Genomic DNA, 21,069 nt, shown 5'->3' with positions numbered 1-21,069 from the left:
TTCCATTGAAAGGTGGTCATAGTGCAGTCAAAAAACAGGACAGTTCATAAAAAGTGTTCATAAAAATATGTCTTAGTGTACCATACCTGTCATATTATGTCACAAAACAAGTCATTTCATGCACTATGAAATAGTATAGTATGTAAAAAAAGCCATGTAAGTAAGCGTCATTCTATAGTATTTTGAAAACATCCTAAAAATGTCATAGTGTAGCAAAGAAAGTCTTAATTCATTCCTAGTATCAATATAAAGTATGAATGAATTTTTAGTATAGTCTGTCAAACAAAGTAATTGTAGGGCACCTCTAACATGGTGATGAGCTCCCTCTGGAATGTCTGCAGCGGTCACACCGGGATGCTGCCGGTCTGGACTCTCTCGCCGGTGCACCGGGGGAGCTCCAGGTTGAACCCACTCAGCCTCCGGAGGAAGAAGGTGGTGAGGCCAGGAAAGGTCGTCCGTGTTGTGAACACAGCCGACTCCCATGTTCAGTTGATGGACATGGAGAGTGTCCTCCTGCCTGTCGTAGTATAGTGTGCCATAAAAAACAAGTCACAGAATAGCTTTCTCATACGCTATCAATATGTTTATATATATATATATATACATATATAAATCTATGTATATATACATATATAAATATATGTATATATATAAATATATATATTTACAGATATATGTATAAAGATATATATACATATACATTTTTTAAAATATGTAAATATATATATAGCATATGAGAATACTATGCTGAGACTTGTTTTTTATGGATAAATATAAATATATGTATATATATATATTTATATATAGTGCATCCGGAAAGTATTCACAGGGCTTCACTTTTTTATTTTGCCAGCCTTATTCCAAAATGGAATAAATACATATTTTCCCTCAAAATTCTACACGCAATACCCCAATAATGACAACGTGAAAAAGTTACGTTTATTGAGAAATATATAAGCAAAAAATAACAGGTGCGTAAGTATTCACAGCGTTAGCTCAACACTTTGTTGAAGCACCTTTAGCAGCAATCCCATATTCCTTCCAGAACCTCTCAAGCGCCGTCGGGTTGGATGGGGAGCGTCGGTGCACGGACACTTACAGAACCCTACAGATGTTCAAATCAGGGTTCAAGTCTGGGCTCTGGCCGGGCCACGCGAGGACGTTCACAGAGTTGGCCCGCCGCCACTCCTCTGTTATCTTGGCCGTGCACTTCAGGGTCGTTATCCTGTTGGGAGATGAACCTTCCTCCCGGTCTGGCGGTCCAGAGCAGGTTCTCATCAAGGATGTCTGCGGTATTCCCCTCGATCCAGACGAGTCTCCCAGTTCCTGCCGATGAAAAAACATCCCCACGGCATGATGCTGCCACCACCACCACCACCACCACCACTGTGCTTCACTGTCGGGATGGTATTGGCCAGGTGATGAGGGGTGCCTGGTTTCCTCCAGACATGACGCTGGGCATACAGGCCAAAGAGTTCTCCATCTTTGTTTCATCAGAACAGATCATTTTGTTTCTCTCATGGTCTGAGGGTTTCTTCGCAGAGCAACACTGGTGACCACCGGGTTCTTGGTCACCTCCCTGACTCGGTTCACTCTTGGAAGAGTCCTGGTGGCTCCAAACTTCTTCCATTGACGGATGATGGAGGCCACTTTGCTAATTGGGACCTTTTCATTGCTGCAGAATGTTTTCTGTACCCTTTCCCAGATCTGTTGCCTCGGTACAATCCAGTCTCGGAGGTCTACAGGCAAGTCCTTGGAATTCATGGCTTGCTCAAGGGCGATCAGTGGAAACAGGATGCGCTTGAGCTCGATTTTCAGGCTGGGAATACTTATGTACATGTGATTGTTTTCATTTTTAATCGATTTGCAAAAAATTCACAACTTTTTTCACATACTGGGATACTGTGTATAGCATTCTGAGATTTTTTGTCTTATTTTAATATATTATATAATTATATAAATATAATGATATAAATATAATTATATAAATATAATTTAATATTTGGAAAAGGTGAAGCGCTGTAAATAATTTCTGGATGCAGATGTATAATCATTTAAATGCTAGAATTTAATTGTAAAGGTTATGGTATGTGCAATTTTGAGTGGCATGGCAAAGGGCTGGGAATACTTGTGTCCATGTGATTTTGGACGTTTTGAAATAATTTCAATTCAGTTTATTTTGTATCAACTTTTTTGACGTTTTCATTATGGGGTACATTGTGTCGCATTCTGATAACAAATTTCTTATTTTAATAATTTTTTTGAAAAAGTGAACCGCTGTGAATAATTTCCGGATGCACATGTATAAGCAAATAAATGCTAAAATTTAATTGTAACGGTTATGTTACTCGCAAAAAATTACAATAGAGGGAAGGAAATTTAAGTATGTCGACTCAATGTACAACCAGAAATGTTGCGCTTATTGATTACGTTTCAGAATTCATTCATTTTGAAGCCTGTAAAATGATGGTTTAGGAGTACAAAAGGTCAGGAAACAGGAGATGAAGGTCACTGTTGGCAAAAAGTTCAAGGGCAAAAATTCCATCTGGAGGATAAACAGTTAAAACCTTCATTGAGGGTTTCACATGGCAGTCAGCCACGTCCCAGCGTTCTCATAATCAGTGACTTGCTCGGGTGATAATGCGCCATGACACGTGCGTCCTATCAGTGAGATGGACAAGTCTGTTAAGATTTACACTGACACTCTAATCCAATCTGAGGCTCCACCCCCCACTCCCATTCACCCCAGTGAAATAGAAACGAGAACAAAGCATCTTTCTCGAGTCCTGCAGCCTTGTATTGCTTGGTTAGCGCCACGTCCCGATTCGGAAAGTAACTGCTTGTTATCGTCCCTCTGATCTTCTGGAGGACAGCTGTTGGGACTTCACTTGGAGAAGTCTGGAGAGATTTGTGTGTGAAAAACAACAGCGCTAATGATCCTGAACAAATTTAGAGAGAGAGGGAGCGCTGTTTGAGGATTTTTGAGACGTATGCTGATGAAATAGGGTTAACGGTGGTTCAAAAAGACATGTTGTCGTTGTGCAACCGGCGGCGCATTTTAGCGGGAGTTCGGGGCGACTGTCAGGTCAGTGGGTCGCAGGTCTGTCTTATAATCAGGGGGTTGGCGGTTCAATCCTCGCCCTAGTCGACGTGCCCTTGAGCAAGACACTTAACCTTGAGTTGCTCCCTGTAGCTGTGTCTACGGTGAGTGAATGTAACATGATTGTAAGTCGCTTTGGTTCTGCGTTAGCTAAATGACATGTTATCTAATTATGTAATGCAAAAACGCCATCGGTTTGGCTGATGAAGAGCCAAACGAGAAGGAAAACAAAATGCAAATATTACTGACGCACTGCACGTGACACGAAATGCATCCTCAGTAGAAGAGACGGCGAGTTACAGATGACCTCAACCACAGCTTTGATTGTCGGAGTCACGGGAACACACAGAAACGTGGCTCCCTGGTTTCCCATCCGCAGGATGTAAAGTCCACAGGACCTTGTAACATGCAATGAGGGGAACTCAAATATTAACCAAATTGTAAATATTTACTTTCGAGTCCAATGACGTTGGAGAAAAAAAAAGACTTTGAGTTGAAAAAATGAGTTGTTGAACAATGTAAATAGTATCAACATAGTTTAACTTTAACACAAGTCAGTCGAGGAGCATCTGGCAGTTTGAACAGGAGACGTGTTTTTTTAGGACGTCAAAGCAATGGCCAAAATGGAAATGAAATTGAATGGTTTGTTGTGCTTTTTAACCCTTGTGTTGCCTTAGGGTCATTTTGACCCGAATCAATATTACACCCTCCCCCCGCCTTTGGGTCATTTTGACCCGATTCAATGTTTCACCCTCCTGTTATCTTTATATTTACTAACATATTTTACCCTTTGGGTTCAATTTGACGCCAGCAATTAAAACCTCCAGAAAATTATTAGAATTAATATTGTTTTCCAAGTTTAAGTGTGAGGCACTTTATGTTTGTTTGTTGACTACCGAAAGAACACCGACATTAAACATTGAATGGGGTCAAATTAATCCTAAAGGGGGGGAGGGTGTAATATTGATTCGGGTCAAAATGACCCTAAGGCAACACAAGGGTTAAAAAAAGCTCTTTGAAATGAGTTTTTCACATCTTGTGTTTTTCTTCTTCTTTTTCCTCTATTCTGAAATACAGTTTGTTGTTTTGGAAAAAATGGCCAAAAGGGTATGAAGTGCATATGAGTTTTGCCCGCCAAGGCATCAAACCTCTGATGCAAACGGAGATGAGTATAAAGGGCTCTCAGCTCACGGAACCCGGTGTCCCATGAGTGTGAGGCTATACAGACATAAAAACCAAATCCTGGAGAGTAAACACTGAAGATACCATGTGACCACTGGTTCCTGAATACTAGTCTAAAGGTCTCGAGCAATAACTAACAGTAAAAACTGTCTTACGTTGAATATATTTAATATCCTACTATTAACCCTTGTGTTGCCTTCGGGTCATTTTGACCCGATTCAATGTTTAACCCTTGTGTTGCCTTCGGGTCATTTTGACCCGATTCAATATTTAACCCTCCTGTCGCCTTCGGGTCAATTTGACCCGATTCAATGTTTAATGTCGGTGTTCTTTCGGGAGTCAACAAACAAACATAAAGTACCTCACACTTAAACTTGGAAAACAATATTAATTCTAATAATTTTCTGGAGATTTTAATAGCTGGGGTCATATTGACCTCAAGGGTAAAATATGTTAGTAAATATAAAGGTAACAGGAGGGTTAAACATTGAATCGGGTCAAATTGACCCGAAGGCAACACAAGGGTTAATATATTTTGTATGGTGTTCAGAAGTCCAGAAGTTGTGCCTCGATTAGGGGTCAACAACCACGTCGTGGGGCAAACAGAGGTGGGTCGGATGGAGGCCGTATCCTCGCGAGTGATTGGTCGAGGAGAGCCTTTAAAAGTCCGGACTGCGTTGAAGGCAATTTTATCAAATATTAGTGGAAGGAGAAGAACACATTTTTGCTGCAACTGATCATCACACGTCATGAGTGGATGTCCGTACTTTGAGAAGAGCCATTTGTACGTTTGAATCGTCATTGCGACTAAATTAGGGCTTGAAAGGATATAAATTTTGTCATATTCAGTTAAATGCAGTCCGACAATTCATTCATAATCCACGATGATGGTGGAACACATCCGATAACCGAGCGGCTTCTCTTTCCCCCCCCGTTGCAGGATATTCAAAAAGCCTCACGAAGGGGAGGAAGAGGAGGATGCCTCCCAGGCCGGAGTTAACAAGGCCAGCAAAGGAGGAATCATCTATGGAGAATACCTGCAGGTAGGAAACACCACCCCTCAAATTATTTAGTTTAAAGGAGAGAGGAGAACTGGAGTTTTAGATTGGTTTTTCAAATTTGTGCATTTAACTCCAAGCGCTTCATTTCTCTTCAACTCGCAGCTCGAAAAAATCCTCTCAGCCCAGGTGCTGCAGAGCGAATTAAAGGCTGATAAGATCCACGATGAGCACCTCTTCATCGTCACCCATCAAGGTAAAACTAGCTCAATAGTGTTTAAGAGCTTATTTTCCTTCTACTCCTCTCGGAGAAACAGTTGTTTTTGTCTTGGCACATTTAATAGGTTTCTAACAAAAATAAAAATCCCACGAATGTATCTTTTGTTGTTTTTTTCAATACGATTTTTACTATATCTTTACTTATTTTTCGAACTATTTGTACTAATTACTTTACTATTACTTTAATGTATAGGACTGAAGAGTAACTTGCTCAAAGTGACATGTTTTATAGTGTAAGTAACCTGTTTACTCAAATGTTTCTGATGGTTAAACTTTTTTTGGTCTTTTCCTTCAGCCTTTGAACTATGGTTCAAACAGATCTTGTACGAACTGGATTCAGTGCGACATATCTTCATCAGTGGACACGTAAGTCACATTACTCGAATTTGAGTTTTTCTTGTTCATGACAATGTGAAAATGGCACGTTTCAAATCCAGAAATATTTTTTTCCTAGTTTTTAAGTTCCCTCAGTTGGATGTTTCTGAGGGAGAGAAGGACATGTTGTAACAATAAATGTGGTTCTTATAGATGTGTCAGTGTTGAAGATTGAACCCTGCTCAAAATATGAAAAAATAAGCTAAGCACAAAAATATGTCAAAGTCCACAGACAACATCCGGTCACTCAGCGAAAAATTGTATAAATTTAAATTAATTCAACTGTTTTAATTCTGTATTTTTGGAGTCGCACTATAGGTTGATGAAACGTTGATGTAAAAATATATAACCTTATTTCAACTATTTCAGCCATTTTTCTCCGTTTGTCTGTTTCGAAGGGTATGTGTGTGTACAAGGTTTGCCGTGATTGCTAATTATTTCCTTCACTACTTTAATATTCCTTCAGGTCCGAGACGAACGCTACATGCTCAAAGTCAACAACCGCATCCACCGGATCGTGAGAATCCTCAACCTGCTGCTCGAACAGTTCGCGGTTCTGGAGACCATGACCGCCTTGGACTTCTTTGACTTTCGGTAGGCTTGTGAATGTCTTCTGGCTCCTTCTACTTGGCTCCTCAAAAAAAAAACGTGTAAAAGATGCTCTCCTTTCGTGACTTCTTGTATGTAGAGGGTACTTGGCTCCAGCCTCCGGATTCCAAAGCCTTCAATTTCGGCTCTTGGAGAACAAAATCGGGGTCCCGGACAACCTGAGGGTCCCGTACAATCGCCGCCATCACAGGGACAACTTCAAGGGTCAGGAAAGCAAGTTGCTGCTCGCCAGCGAACAGGAGCCGACGCTCCTAAAACTCATCGAGGTAAACCTCACGACCCCAAAAAACACAACTTTCTGTTTGCTGTATCTGGATAAGCTCATGTGCTGCCCACCGGGGTATAAAAGGTAGTAAAAACCCCCATGGCTGTATTTTCACAGGAGTGGCTGGAGAGAACTCCCGGCCTGGAGGCGGATGGATTCAATTTCTGGCAAAGGCTGGCAATCAATATATTTAAGGGGCTGAATCAGGAGAAGGAGAAAATCGAGGTAGGAGACGACTCCAGCTTACGGAAAACAAACTTTCTCCCCCCGGAGAGCACAGAATGATTGACAGGGACTGTTATTTTGTTATTTACCCATATTCCTCTGGGACCTCTTTTTTTTCCCTGAAAGAAAATGGCAGATTCTGAGGAGAAGTTGGAAATGATGGCTGAGCTGGTCAAACAGAAAGTGCTGTTCACTTCTCTCTTTGACGAAAAGCGCCACGAACATCTCTTCAGCAAAGGTGAGCGCTTTCCACAAATGGAATAAAATCGCGACGATCACATGTCGTAATGTGTTTGTCAAGGCCTTCGCACCTGTTTGGTCTAGATTTGACTAAAAATGTTATCAATGTTACGTATCATTTTGTCAAATTAGGCTCGAAATCACATAAGGACAATTAGTTTTCCGTAAAAAGTAACACGCTTTTTAAATTCTTGCTGACAAGGTGAGCGGCGGATCTCTTACAAGGCTCTCCAAGGCGCCCTGATGATCAACTTCTACAGGTACGTGTTTTTTTTTACAGAATCCCCCCCCCCCCCCCCCGCTTATGATGTGTTGACGCACCTTTGGCAGGAATCATCAAGGCTACACAAGAGTCATGTGACCGTCACTGTCGTCCCTCTCATTTTTCCAACTTCTACGAATCACCACCCATAAACATAATCGTACGGCAATTAAATAAATGCATCTTCTTCGACATTGCAGGGAAGAGCCGAGGTTCCAGGTTCCTTTCCAGCTGCTCACATCCCTCATGGACATCGACACCCTCATGACGAAATGGCGATGTAAGTTTCCGCCGCATCCCTTCCCGAAAGCTGCGACGAGGACTGACAAAAGAAGTTTACAGAGCTAAAGTTATAGGCCTCAGAGGCAGAAGATTCGTATACGTCGTCTTTGCCTGCCCATCAATCCAACAGCCTAGCCTATGTCAGTGGTTAGCAGGTCCGTCTTTCAACCAGAGGGTTCACGGTTTGAGCCCAACGCTAGTCGATGAGCAGGACACTTAACCCTGACTTGCTCCCTGTAGCTTTGTCTATGGTGTATGATTGTAAGACGCTTTGGATAAAAGCGTTAGCTAAATAAAATGTAACAATGTAATCCAAAGCTCATACAACAGAGGATGTGTCTGCTTTTTGTGTGTGTTTTAGATAACCACGTATGCATGGTGCATCGTATGATCGGCAACAAAGCCGGCACGGGAGGCTCGTCCGGATACCACTACCTGAGATCTACCGTCAGGTAACCGTCCGCTCCAAACTTTAAACTACCCGTGACACCCTTTTTTTTCCCACAGCGAGTATATACTATTAATTTAGATAAGGACAGGACACTTGTACGCTGCGCTCTTCTAAATTAACTTGTCATACGGCCACTTCTTCCTGATGTGTAAAAACGATATACTTCCAAGTTAATTTAGGAGGAGCGACGACAAGTTCTTTGTTGGCCACGTGGTAAAACATTTTGGCAGCAATTTTAAATTTCTCTTTTGTCCTTCAGAAAAGTTTTCTGACGGACAATTTGTAACAGATGCGCAATTATATAAAATCGTGAGAGCGCACGAGTTCAGCGTTTGATGAATGACTTTCTGTCCCTTTAGTGACCGCTACAAAGTGTTTGTGGATCTGTTCAATCTGGCGACGTTCCTGGTGCCTCGCCACTGGGTCCCCAAGCTGAATCCCAACGTTCACAAGTTCCTCTACATGGCCGAATGCTGCGACAGCTCCTACTGCAGCAGCGAGGACTCGGACTAGCGGAGAGGTGTTTCGGCCGTCTCCGATCCTTCGGTGGCAAGTTGCGTAGACCGGAGCGAAGTTGCGTGGACCGGAGAAATCGTGTTTTCCCTGAGAGAACACGAGGGACGCTTCAAACTCCATCAGATATGCTGTTCGTGACATCTGTCAGATTTACCTTTATTTTTATGTTTTCTACTCAAATTCAATGGGGTTCAGACAAATATCAACTACCACATCGGGGTGCAGGAAACTCTGAAAACCAGATGGCCTTTTTTTGAGCATCTTGCATCTTAATTTGGTGGTTCCAGTTTGAAAAAAGAAAAGAAAAACATGTCAGGAGTGATCGAGGATGACAGGATGGGGTCATTTGTCATGGCTGACAGAACACGCCCCAAAAAAATCCTTTGTGTAGAGATATGTTATACCATAGTGCTATTATTGTTTGGGACTTCAAGATTCAGAATTTGAGTTTTGGGATTCGGAAATACAGAAAAAAAATTACAAAATGTGTTAATGTCGAGCGAGGTAAGAAAAAAAACACATCTTTGTCTCTTAGTGACGGACAAATTAAAAGTATTTCCCTCTAATCTCTAATCCGGTGACAAGTTTAGCAGATGGCTCCATGATGAAAATGTGCCCGCGATGTTTTCTCAACACAATTATGTAAATTTACTGCGACTGACCTGAAAGCAAATGGATCAGTGAGAGCAGCGATCAAACCGGTGGCTGTGATGGGTTTTAACAAACGCATTATGTTTCATGTCAGCATGGAGGACGAGTCAGAGAGGGAGCCATTTCACACTATTAATACGAGTGTACATGAAACTATAATAAACCTCTGCATCATCCATCAATGCCAACATCTAAACTAAAACTATTTGCAGGCTGTAAATGTAAAACACAAACTAAATAGTGTGTACATAATATTAATAATGTGTTTTGTATCGTATGCTATGTTGGGTTTTATTCATGTTGTTGTGAATGTATGCAGTGGTTGATCTCTGCATGCAGCAGATCACCCAAAACATGGATCCAACTATTTTTGTACTGTGCAATTATTGTATTACTATTGTTCTGCATCGTTGTGTCAGCTGTCCTCAGGTGTGAGCCAACGTTTATCAGCAGTCAAAGTCATTTATTTTGTTTTGGTGATGTAACGTGGTGACATTTCAATAAAAAAAACATGATTTAAAAGTGACATTTGAAAACAAACGGATGACTGATTTGATTTTGGCAGCGGTAAACACACAAACACACACACACACACACACATGGCAGAGATTGACACAATATTGTCAAAGGAAAACTGCTGCTACAGAGTCGGCGATACCTGTGAAGAGAAAACCAAAGGATGTAGAATTAAGACTTTCCTCTTTATTGTCTTATATTTAGGGCTGAATCAGGTTCACCTGGTCCAGCCTCTAGAGATGCTGCTATAGGCTGATAGGCTGCTGGGGGACGTTTAGGATACACTGAGCACCTCTCTCCTCTTCTCTCTCGATTTAAGGATGAATTTCTATCTCCATCACACATTACTAACTCTGCTTTCTCCCCGGAGTCTTTGTGACTTCACGTCTCATGGGGTCCATTGGACCTGGCTGGGTCTGATGCTATGGCCGCTGATGCCCCGCCCACTCCTCTCTGCCTCCATCTGCCTGATGGATCATGGAGGTCTGGATCGTGGTCCATGCCGACTACCAACTATTTATACACTGTCAAACTCATTGAATGTGTTGTAACTCTGTAATGATTCCTTCTGGTCACATGACATCTATTCATCCGTCCATCCTGGAGAGGGATCCTCCTCTGTTGCTCTCCTGAAGGTGTCTTCCCTTTTTTCTCCATAAAAGGGTTTTTTCTATTTCTTTGGAGTTTTTCCTGATCTGATGTGAGGTCAAAGGTCAGGGATATCATGTGTACAGATTTGAAAGCCCTCTAAGGAAAATTAGTAATTTGTGATATTGGGCTGTACAAAACAAACTGAATTGAATTGAATAAATCCCCTGCGGTGGGGACGGTAGAAAGGAGACCACATCGTAAAAAGGAGATTAACAGAAGACGACAAGAGGCAAGAGATCATACTTACCACAAAGGTTGCCACCTATTTTTATGTACACATAGCCCTCCTTCCCCCAAGAAGCTCCCCACGAGTTCTGCACAATCCAGTATGGAATATCCCCTGAAATAGACAACGTGCGTTTTCAGATTTTATTATTTACAAGGCAGAGGAGCATTAGGCGCATGTGTGTGTGTGTGTGTGTGCACTGCCGCTGCAACCACTTTAAACTGTTACATAATCACCCATATCCTTGGGTAATACCCACAAAACACAAGTGTGTGTGTGTGTGAAAAAGTGAATGTGAAGAAATACAAAAATAAAAACGGCGAGGTAGCTGCGATGATGTTCTGGAGGCGGCCGTTAACAAACACACGTAGCGTTAAAGTCAACCTTTCGCAACATGTTGTTCACACTGGTGTGTGTTAACCCTTGTGTTGCCTTCGGGTCATTTTGACCCAAATCAATATTACACCCTCCCCCCGCCTTTGGGTCATTTTGACCCGATTCAATGTTTCACCCTCCTGTTACCTTTATATTTACTAACATATTTTACCCTTTGGGTTCAATTTGACGCCAGCAATTAAAACCTCCAGAAAATTATTAGAATTAATATTGTTTTCCAAGTTTAAGTGTGAGGCACTTTATGTTCGTTTGTTGACTACCGAAAGAACACCGACATTAAACATTGAATGGGGTCAAATTAATCCTAAAGCGGGGGGAGGGTGTAATATTGATTTGGGTCAAAATGACCCGAAGGCAACACAAGGGTTAAACCCGCTGTAACCGGTAACTGAATAATCAGAACCTCTTTACTCAGAATGTGTGTGCACACAACTTGGACAAACAGGACAACGGTTGGTATTTTTCTCATAAACCAACAGAAATATTGAATCAGTGTCACGATATAATGAAATAAGTTTTACTAAGTTCTACTCGTAAAGGCCAGTCCCTACAATACTGAATAAATTAGAAAAAAAGCTTCATTTTGGAACAGAAAATGTTGTTATTTTGGGGCGAGGCAGTAATTGTTGAAAATAGGTTTCGCTCCATCTCCTCTTGTTTTGGAGCAACAATTTGTAAATAAGACTATCAATTTTTCCTATTTTCACACAAAAAAATCTGGCCTAGTGCAGATTTAAAGTACTTCCACACACCCTAAGGCAGGGGTCAGGAACCTTTTTGACTGGGAGAGCCATAAAAGCCAAATATTTCTAAATATATTTCATTGAGAGCCATATAGTATTTTTAACGTATAATTTTAATGCGACTTCTGGTGCTGCATGATGCTACGGGATGGGGAGGGGGGGGGGGTGCAGGTGAATTGCTCTTTGCTCCGCCCCCCACACGCGCCGGCATCGGAGCTCTGCGGCCATAGGTTCCCGACCCCTGCCCTAAGGGTTGCAAAACGTTCTTGACGTAAAATGAAAAAAAGGTAAGTCTTAGCAGAAGTAAGAATATAAAAAAACCCCAGTTGCCTTTTCCCCCTGAATTCCAACTCGTTCTCGTGACTGCATGTACCAACGGCGTTGTATCCGACCACCAGGACGGCGTGGTTGGCCCATTTGCTGGAGCAGTGGTGCTGGATGATTCCACCCAGGTAATCCTGCCAGCTGACAGCATCCACGTCAACAGCCAAGGGGCCGTGCTCCACCAGGTGACTCATCATCGCCTCCTCTTGGCCACTGAGGAGGAAGAGCGGAACATTTTAGAACTCTCGAGGCGGCGGCCGCACCGGCACCGCGGCACGTCTCTCGCTCTTCGTGGGAATCGTCACGCGTGCCATCCGGTGCTGCAAAACCATAATACGCTCCCTGGAGCAAAACATAATAAGAACTCCATCCGCGAGTCCGATGTTTTACCGGTGCCTCGTTTGCTCGGTTTTCTCCGAGTCGGCGTGTCATATCTCCCCTCTCATTCATAAAACAGATATGTTCCCCGTCATTCTCTCGGTGGTTGCCAGACGCAGGCGCACTCTCGCCACTCCGTCTTGTCCTCCCCCGCAAACGACTCCCACCCGGGATGGTTGCGGACGCCCTCCTCTGCCCGGTTCATGACCTCCGGGCCACGGAGTCTAGTCCGTGCCAGAACTGTATTAAATAAAAAAAGCCGGCGTACGCTCTCTTCGCGGTGAGGCGAGGTCTCGTCTTGTCTCGTTGAAACTTTACGATCCTGTTTATCGCTTGCTATGCAGCAGTAAAGGTCCCCGTGACCCCTCCCCTCCCCCGGCCTGCGTCTTCTCTCTGCACCAGTGCCCGATTCCAGCGGCCCGATGCGCTCAATGATACAGTACTCTGACCTTTTCTGAAGACGGGGGGGTCTGTCACACCGGGATCGCTGGATAGTTGGGATGAAGAGATCTTGTGATAGTTGCATGGCATTGACGTTTATGTTTTTGAAAACACATATTATTTATATTATTTTATATATAATTTTTTTCCCCCTGAAGGGTTATTTGGGAGTTTTTCCTGATCCGATGCAAGGTTTTGGGGCAGGGATGTCTATGTGTACAGATTGTAAAGCACTCCGAGACAAATTTGTAATTTGTGAAATTGGGCTATACAAATAAACTGAATTGAAAAACTGAATTGAATATATTTTTAAAAATTATTTAAAAAGCTCCATCCGAGAGAAGTCGTACGTAAAGAGATTATTAGGTTATTTATTATTGTTTATTTTTATACACATTACTATTATTGATAATATTATTACTACTTTGTGTACAGCAGTTTTGGGGGTTTTTTCAGAAGAGAGGAAATGTGACACGTGAATGTTGTGTGTATTTCTCAGCTGCTTTAAGGAGTGACAACAGGCTTTGGTCAGCAGGGTTCACCTGTAGCCACACCCACCCAAAAACTCATTTTCAGCTGCATGGTGTTTGGTTCCCTTTAAGACGGTCAAAGTGTGAATGTGCGGCTTCGACTGGTCAAGATGATTTGCTTTGTGGATTTTGGATTTCTCTCAATATTTGAACTGAAATACTTAAACGTTTCTAATGTGTCGTGTTGAGTTTGAAGCTTTGGACACCGAAGCACATTTCACTGACAAAATATCGCACGGCTAAATTAAAGAATCGTAAAAAGCGCAGCGGATGTTTCACGTAAAACGCTGAAAAGACGACAAATGGTAGTGACTTCAGAGATATGGTCATGAGACCTTCATCTAGTCTTCGTGGCAGGAGCCTGACTCTTCACGATGGTAGCGGCGCAACGTACCATAACGGGCATTACAGGCGCAGGAGTGAGAGTCACGATCCGGTTGAATATTAAATAATGTCTGTCGTCACCTTCACTCAAGGTCACTCTGAGCCGGCCAATGGGAACGCAGTGAAGAACCTCCGTGCTGCTCAAGCACGACACCCCGTGTCCTCTCTCATTGCGCCGGATCGACTCCCCTCACCCCCGTCCTCGGTACTTTATGAAAACAGATTAAAAATCCAGTGCGATTCCGCCCAAATATAGCGCCGTTCCTATCCGAGACGGAACGAGTCGTTGACCTGAAGTCATGCGAAGTGAAGTTCCTCACGGCGACACCGTATTGGGACTGAGGGAAGAAATGGCAGATCCCGGTCTTGGCCTTGTAGGGATACTCGGACTGAGGCACCAATTTCACTCGGGTCTAGAAAAAGAAGAAATAGTTAAAGTCTCAAGTCAGTGTGCGTTACCTGAATGCAAAACATAAATCCATTTATCTTGCTTATGAAAGATCCTGGCGCAGGCAGTCCTCTAATGTACGTCTGACAAGAGACAGCGATCGGATTTTTACCTACTGCCTTTGCATATCTCGCTAATTAAAATACATGACAATATTACCGGATTCTTAGCGAGAGCTAACTGGGCATATCTTTGAACGGGTTGCCTGTTTCATAAACTACATCTCTCGTGTGTGTGTGTGTGTGATGTTTATTTTCCCTTTGAACTCACTGTAAACCTCCGTTAACCACCCGGACATATCTCAAGGTGGACATGACGCTTCAGTGCTTTATCGCCTTCGCTGGTCAACGGAAATAAAAAATTTAAAAAACGGAGTGGCTTCTGTTATCACACTTTTTTTTTGTGTGCATGGGTATTTTAAGCTACAGTAAAGGGTGCTGTCTGGAGCACTTTATTTCACTGAGAAAAGGCAGCATTTAAAATTGGTTTCGGAAGTATTCTCGATTCACTTCCATCGGAAAAACCTCAAAGTCGAGCAATTTTTCACGAGCAAAATCGAGCACTTTGTTTTCATCCCGGTCCGAACTGGGTGAGTGCGGGTGGTGCCTGATGATGATCCTGACTCATTTGACGTAGCGCCTGCTGAATGTCCTCCTTTTTCGTGTTCACTTTGAATCTACTTATCTGCTCGATGAACATGTACTCGATCGACATACTTGCTTCAACCAACTCAGGGCCTGGAAGGCGGAGCCTCCGCTGCAGCCGTCGTTCCGGAAGGAGCAGTCCAGGACCTGCTGCACACTGAGCTGCTGCAGCCGCCCGCCTCCGATGGCACGCACGGACTGCGTGGCACCGACCACGCTGAACGCCCAGCAACTCCCACACTGGAGGAGGTCGATCGACAGGAATCAGGAGGGAAAAAAAAGAATGAAAATAAATGTTGAGGGAAGCCACAAAAAATCAAAAAATCACACTTTTTGACAGCTGGGAGAAAGAAATTGTCATTTTTGCTCAGTTTGATGTTGTGCTGAAGTCTTCAACTGGGCCAGAGACTTGGTTTATGGGGAATAAATGTTCAATTTCTGCTGTCCTACACCAGTGTTTTAACCCTCCTGTTGCCTTCGGGTCAATTTGACCCCATTCAATGTTTAACCCTCCTGTTACCTTTATATTGACAGACATATTTTACCCTCGGTGTCAATTTGACCCCAGCAATTAAAACCTCCAGAAAATTATTAGAATTAATATTGTTTTCCAAGTTTAAGTGTGAGGTACTTTATGTTTGTTTGTTGACGACCTAAATATCCCTTTAAATATATAAAAAAGTTGATATTTCTTATATGTTTGACACAGTGAAAAACAGCCTGGGGTCAAATTGACCCCAAAGAACACCGACGTTAAACATTGAATGGGGTCAAATTGACCCGAAAGGTAACAGGAGGGTTAAAGATATTGACATCAGGCGACCCCAAACAGTTTGATACGAGTTCAAACGGTGCGGGTGAAGAAGCACTTCAAGCATTTGGAACCTCATCCAGAGGAGATGAATCTACAGCGCGAGCGGATGCTGCTCATCCCGCTGAGGTGAGTGGATGTGGCCGGCCCGAGTCGAAACGGTTTGTTTTCTGCTGCCATCTGCTGACGGAAACGCCTCAGGTGAGCTGCGTCTTCACGGAAATGTTCCATTCCTGCCTCATTAATGTGTTTAGCGGTGAAGTCGGGGCGATTATTTCAGATATTCCCGATTGCAAAAAGGTGTTCTTGCGCAACACGCCTCACACAGGTGACATTGTTTCCCTGGAATCAGACAAACAAACAAAGTGCGTTTCATTATGCATGCTGGAGAACATTCAGACGGGGCAATCTCATTCTCCAAACAGCATCAGACTCGGCAGAGTTCACTTGCTCAGCATTAATTCTCACAAATGTGATGAAAAACCCGGAGCTCTCCATGTAAAAATCCAATATTCCGTTGCTCAGTGTGGTTCCATGGCTTACAATCAATACCGAGAAGCAACATCAGTCATTATTGCTTGCACTGGAGATAAGTATGCGCTGAGTGTACAAAATATTAAGACCGTCTGCGCTCTCCTTTAAAGTGATGAAATGCACTCGAGTCACAAAAGTGGAATCAAAATGACCGAAAACTGAATCAAGAAGAATCTATGAGACGTGATCGGCTCGGTGTTTTGAGTCTTTGTGTGCGGTACTGCGTTTTATGTTCTGTTAATCCATCTGCGGGGTTTATCTGTCCGCAGACAGGACCGGAGGAGGAGGAAAAGAAGAAGAAGCAGCAGAAAAAGAAGAAGAAGTAAGAGGAGGAGGAGGAGAAGAAAAAGAAGCTAGAAGAAGAAAAGGAAGCTAGAAGAAGAAGAATAAGAAGAAGAAGCAGGAGCAGAAGGAGAAGGAGGAGAAAAGGAAGCTAGAAGAAGAAAAGGAAGCTAGAAACAGAAGAAGAAGAAGCAGAAGCAGGAGGAGGAGAAAAGGAAGCTAGAAGAAGAAGAAGGAGAAAAGAAAGCTAGAAGAAGAAAGGGAAGCTAGAAGAAGAAAAGAAAGCTAGAAGAAGAAAAAGAAGAAGAATAAGCAGGAGGAGGAGGAGGAGAAAAAGAAGCTAGAAGAAGAAAAGGAAGCTAGAAGAAGAAGAAGAAGCAGAAGCAGGAGGAGAAAAGGAAGCTAGAAGAAGAAAAGGAAGCTAGAAGAAGAAAATGAAGCTAGAAGAAGAAGAAAAAGAAGAAGAAGCTAGAAGAAGAAAAGGAAGCTAGAAGAAGAAGAAGCTAGAAAAATAAGCTAGAAGAAGAAGAAGATAAGCACTGAAGCAGGTCGTGCAGCGCTGGTCAGGTTCTCCCTGGAGTGCTAAACCGGCGCTGAATTCGAGAGAACTAAATATATGTTGTCGGCGGTTTGCTGTAACCCCCGCCTCCCCCCCCCCCCCCCCCCCGGGGGACAACAGTTTCACAGTGAAAACATCATCCCTGAACGGCGAGTTGACCGACTAAAGAGATAAAGGACGAGAGAAAGTTAACCTCCAGCGAGGACGAGGAACAGCTCCATCTCACTTAGCGGCCCCCGGTTTGTCCCTCCACCATTATTAAAGCACCCGTCCACTCAAATATGCGGCTCGCTTATCGTGACTCCACTCGATATGTTTGAGCTTCACTGTACAGAAGAATGCACGTCGTGAATTTGACAGAGCAAGGGAAGGAAAGTTTTGTTTTTTGGGCTCACCTTAAATCTGTTTAGAACGTGTGCGTGTCCAATCGGGGTTTTAGTGATATCATAACGTCATATTCTGCAATGTGAAATATTGACGCCTACAGTACACGAACATAGAGATTGGACTATAAGAGTGTGCAGTGGTTAAACTGTTCAAATGAACAATATGTGTGTCTTTGTGGAAATGCTGGATTTTTTAATGAGGGAAAATAAGTAGAAAACATATTAAAATCTTCCAAGTAAAAAAAATTAAGAATACACAAATAAAATTAGAATAAAAACCAACCGAAAACTATGAGGACAATGGACTCTCTGGCGCCGTTTACTCACAAAAGTCTGCTCTTTATTCTGGAATCAAGTGAAAAAACGTATGATTTAAAGAAAAATGGCATTCAATAGTATCATTTAAACTCTATCTCAAAACATACCTGTTTACACTGGCATTTGGTTTATTCAGATATTCCATGGCCTGCTTTTTATCTTCTCTGTTTATTTATTTCCATTGCACCATCTTTTACTGTACTTTGCTCTTTGAACTGTGTAAATGTTTTGGCTCCTGTTATTGACAAATTGTTTTAATTGCCTACTGTACTGCACTTTGTGATACTTTGTCTGTAAAAGTGCAAAATAAATAAACTTGACTTACTTACTTACATTCGATAGTCTGAAGGTATAGCCCGACTGTGTACCCCACAGCACATATATATAGAGATATCTAAATATCTCTCTATATATATCTATATATATAAATATATGGACATATGTACTGTATATATATATATATATATGTAAATATTTACATATCCATATATATATATATTTATATATCTATAAATGTAAATATATTTAGATATATATGTAAATATATGTGTATATATATATTTAAACATATATATATAAATAAATATATTTACACACATATATATTTACATATATATATAAAATTAAACAATATTTACACTTATAAATATATTTACACACATATATATATATGTATTTACACATATATATATACATATATATATGTGTCAACCTTACCGCTTCTTGGTTCTGGACCGGTGCCACCACAGCTTTGTCCCTCCAATCAAATTTGTCTGGGTGCCCCCCTGTCTTCCGGCCCGAGAAGGGCGGGGCTCCGCCTGCGCTCGCTCCCAGGTAGAGCTCTGTGGATGGCGGGACACGGCTCAAGGTCATTTCCCGGACACGAAGATGACCGTGAACTATGAACGACCGTTTGAAACGATCCACCGGACGGACACTAAATAAGTGAATCTCGAATACATTTCCCCTGACGTGCGACAGGACTTCAGCCTACCTCTGAATTCATCCTGAGAGAGGTCAGAGAACTGGTTGACGCCATATTCGGCAGACTGCGGTAGCGTGGAGAAAGAGTTCAGGTACGCGTGCCGCTTTGTAGCATCCTGCAAATAACACGCATCACAGATTAGGTGGGGTAATGTTATAATGTTACCGGAAGCGGCAGCAAAATGTAGGCAACTCCAGGGAAACGTTGTCGTTCACGTATAATTTTTGGAATTAAAAAAATTCTAAAAAGTAGATGAACAAAAAAAAAGCTGATTTGTTTATTATTGTAATCTTGATAACATAACATTTGTGAGTTTGAAATACATCCTACAAGCTAAATAAATACATCAGGATCACAATATTACTTCTAAAATGTTACTTCTAAAATAAATCATACCTCAAATTCAACCAGCTATGGGATTGACATACTGCTTTAATAATAATATCCTCACACTCAGTTGCCATTACTTTACTGTATTAGCCAGCTAGTACAACCTAACAGTATATAAAGCAATCTAATAAAATAAGGGGCAACCATAATAAAAAAGTGAGTGTTCAGGTTTAGTTTGGACCCCTTCAAGTAAAGTTCAAACTAACAACCTTCAAAAAGAACTTGAAATCAAATCAATACCAGTTTCAACAACAACTGAACATTGCAATATTAATATAGATGTATTTCATGCTCTAGTTTGACATAACTTATACCTAATTAACTGGTAATCAAGTCTTAAAGCACCATGAAAGGGGAAACATTCAGTTACAGATATTTTTTAAACTGTAACTTTTGCTAAACAGGTAGTACAAAGTGTCAATAATTATATTCGACAATGCTACAAACCAAATAACACAGAAGCACAAAATAAGTTCGAGGGAAATAGTCAATAGAGTGAAATTGTGAACTCCAGGACTTAAATTAACGGAGTTAATTGAGGAGTTCTAATTACATCGTCATTAATTGCACGTTAATCTACAATTAAAGTGTGTTGCCTCCCAAAATAAAAGCACAGTTCATCCATTTGCATAAGTGGGCGACGTCTGTTGTGACGTCTGCGTTTGTTTTTGTGGAAGTGTGTGTAAAAAAAAAAGGTGACAACAGTGTCTCTCCACGTGTCGCTCTCGCCCTCGTTGGTGTCTCCTGACCTACGTTCACGTCACCTGGAAATGCAGATGGCGGCGGTTGAACTCCTCGCCGTCGGCGGCGTACACGCGGCGGAAGTGCGCTCTGAAAGAGTCGAAAGCCGCCGCGGAGCCGTTAAACTGGGTCGTCCGCGTCTCCTCCTCCGAGCTCCCGTTCAGACACCACGGGGGGAAGAGGAGCGTGGACACGGCCGCGAGGACCGCGAGGTACGGGTGGCCGCCCCCCATTTGACGAGGCAAGGTCGGTTGGAAACATTCAGCGGGTGAAAAAGACGGGAAAGTAAACACGAAAGTGGCGTGGAAAAAAGTTAGGTGTGATCTTATGCGCATGCGCGGGGATCAGAGGTCCTTCCTGGCGAGGTCAGAAGTGCTGAGGGCAAGTGTGTGTGGGGGGGGGGGGGGTGTTTCTCCCATATTTATAATTTAAGAATAGGTACAAACAACTATAGTTTTGCAGTATAACCGTTTTTAAATCCGTACTTCCATATTTAATCCATAGCCTGGCTAAACGTAAATAAAAAAATATTACTCCCATGTACTTTCTTTGTGTTGTCAAAGTGTTTGTTGTTGTTCGGTACCACAATCCCATGTCCTGAATTGGAATAAAAACAGACGTGTTTTCTTCCAGCGGACTATAAATCTCTCCATGCACATTACTGTTGTGTCTTTCTTTTAGCTATAAATATATTTTAATTGGCTCTTGTCTACCTTGGCAACAATATTGCCATCTGGAGCATGTGGAAATAAATCTTTTGGTTCATCGCCCCCCATCTGATACTACCTGCGACATTAGTCATGGCACTCGATTATTGTTTTAGATACTGATGTGAAACATCCCGTAATGTGTTGGGGACACTGGAGTCTCACGGACTATTAACATTTGTCTGATCATTGAAATGTAAGGAGCTTGTCTCTGTTTTAGTCGTGTCTTGTTTATTCTGT

General features: G+C 42.3%; 2 protein-coding genes across 3 annotated transcripts; one reads left to right on the top strand and one right to left on the bottom strand.

Annotated features, from left to right (window-relative positions):
• Positions 1-4,960: 4,960 nt before the first annotated feature.
• Positions 4,961-9,961, top strand: tdo2a (tryptophan 2,3-dioxygenase a). The gene is made up of 12 exons (XM_056439607.1): positions 4,961-5,066; positions 5,223-5,325; positions 5,446-5,536; positions 5,855-5,925; positions 6,401-6,528; positions 6,623-6,809; positions 6,926-7,033; positions 7,160-7,271; positions 7,476-7,533; positions 7,736-7,815; positions 8,179-8,269; positions 8,628-9,961. Exons 1-12 carry the CDS (start codon positions 5,032-5,034, stop codon positions 8,779-8,781), a joined length of 1,218 nt encoding a protein of 405 aa, XP_056295582.1. The 5' UTR covers positions 4,961-5,031; the 3' UTR covers positions 8,782-9,961.
• ctso (cathepsin O) lies at positions 9,346-20,518 on the bottom strand. Of its 2 annotated transcripts, XM_056439609.1 has the most exons (8): positions 20,146-20,518; positions 19,001-19,106; positions 18,724-18,848; positions 15,189-15,356; positions 14,316-14,437; positions 12,341-12,504; positions 10,850-10,942; positions 9,346-10,093 (listed from the first exon to the last, which is right to left on the bottom strand). In XM_056439609.1, exons 1-8 carry the CDS (start codon positions 20,455-20,457, stop codon positions 10,059-10,061), a joined length of 1,125 nt encoding a protein of 374 aa, XP_056295584.1. In that variant the 5' UTR covers positions 20,458-20,518; the 3' UTR covers positions 9,346-10,058. The 2 variants fall into 2 exon arrangements, with proteins under 2 accessions (XP_056295584.1, XP_056295583.1); XM_056439608.1 differs by having other exon boundaries at positions 9,346-10,942.
• Between the last annotated feature and the right edge of the window lie 551 nt (positions 20,519-21,069).

Source organism: Pseudoliparis swirei, chromosome 19, assembly GCF_029220125.1.
Source record: "Pseudoliparis swirei isolate HS2019 ecotype Mariana Trench chromosome 19, NWPU_hadal_v1, whole genome shotgun sequence".
NCBI lineage: Eukaryota > Metazoa > Chordata > Actinopteri > Perciformes > Liparidae > Pseudoliparis > Pseudoliparis swirei.
This window is presented reverse-complemented; position numbering and strand designations above follow the sequence as displayed.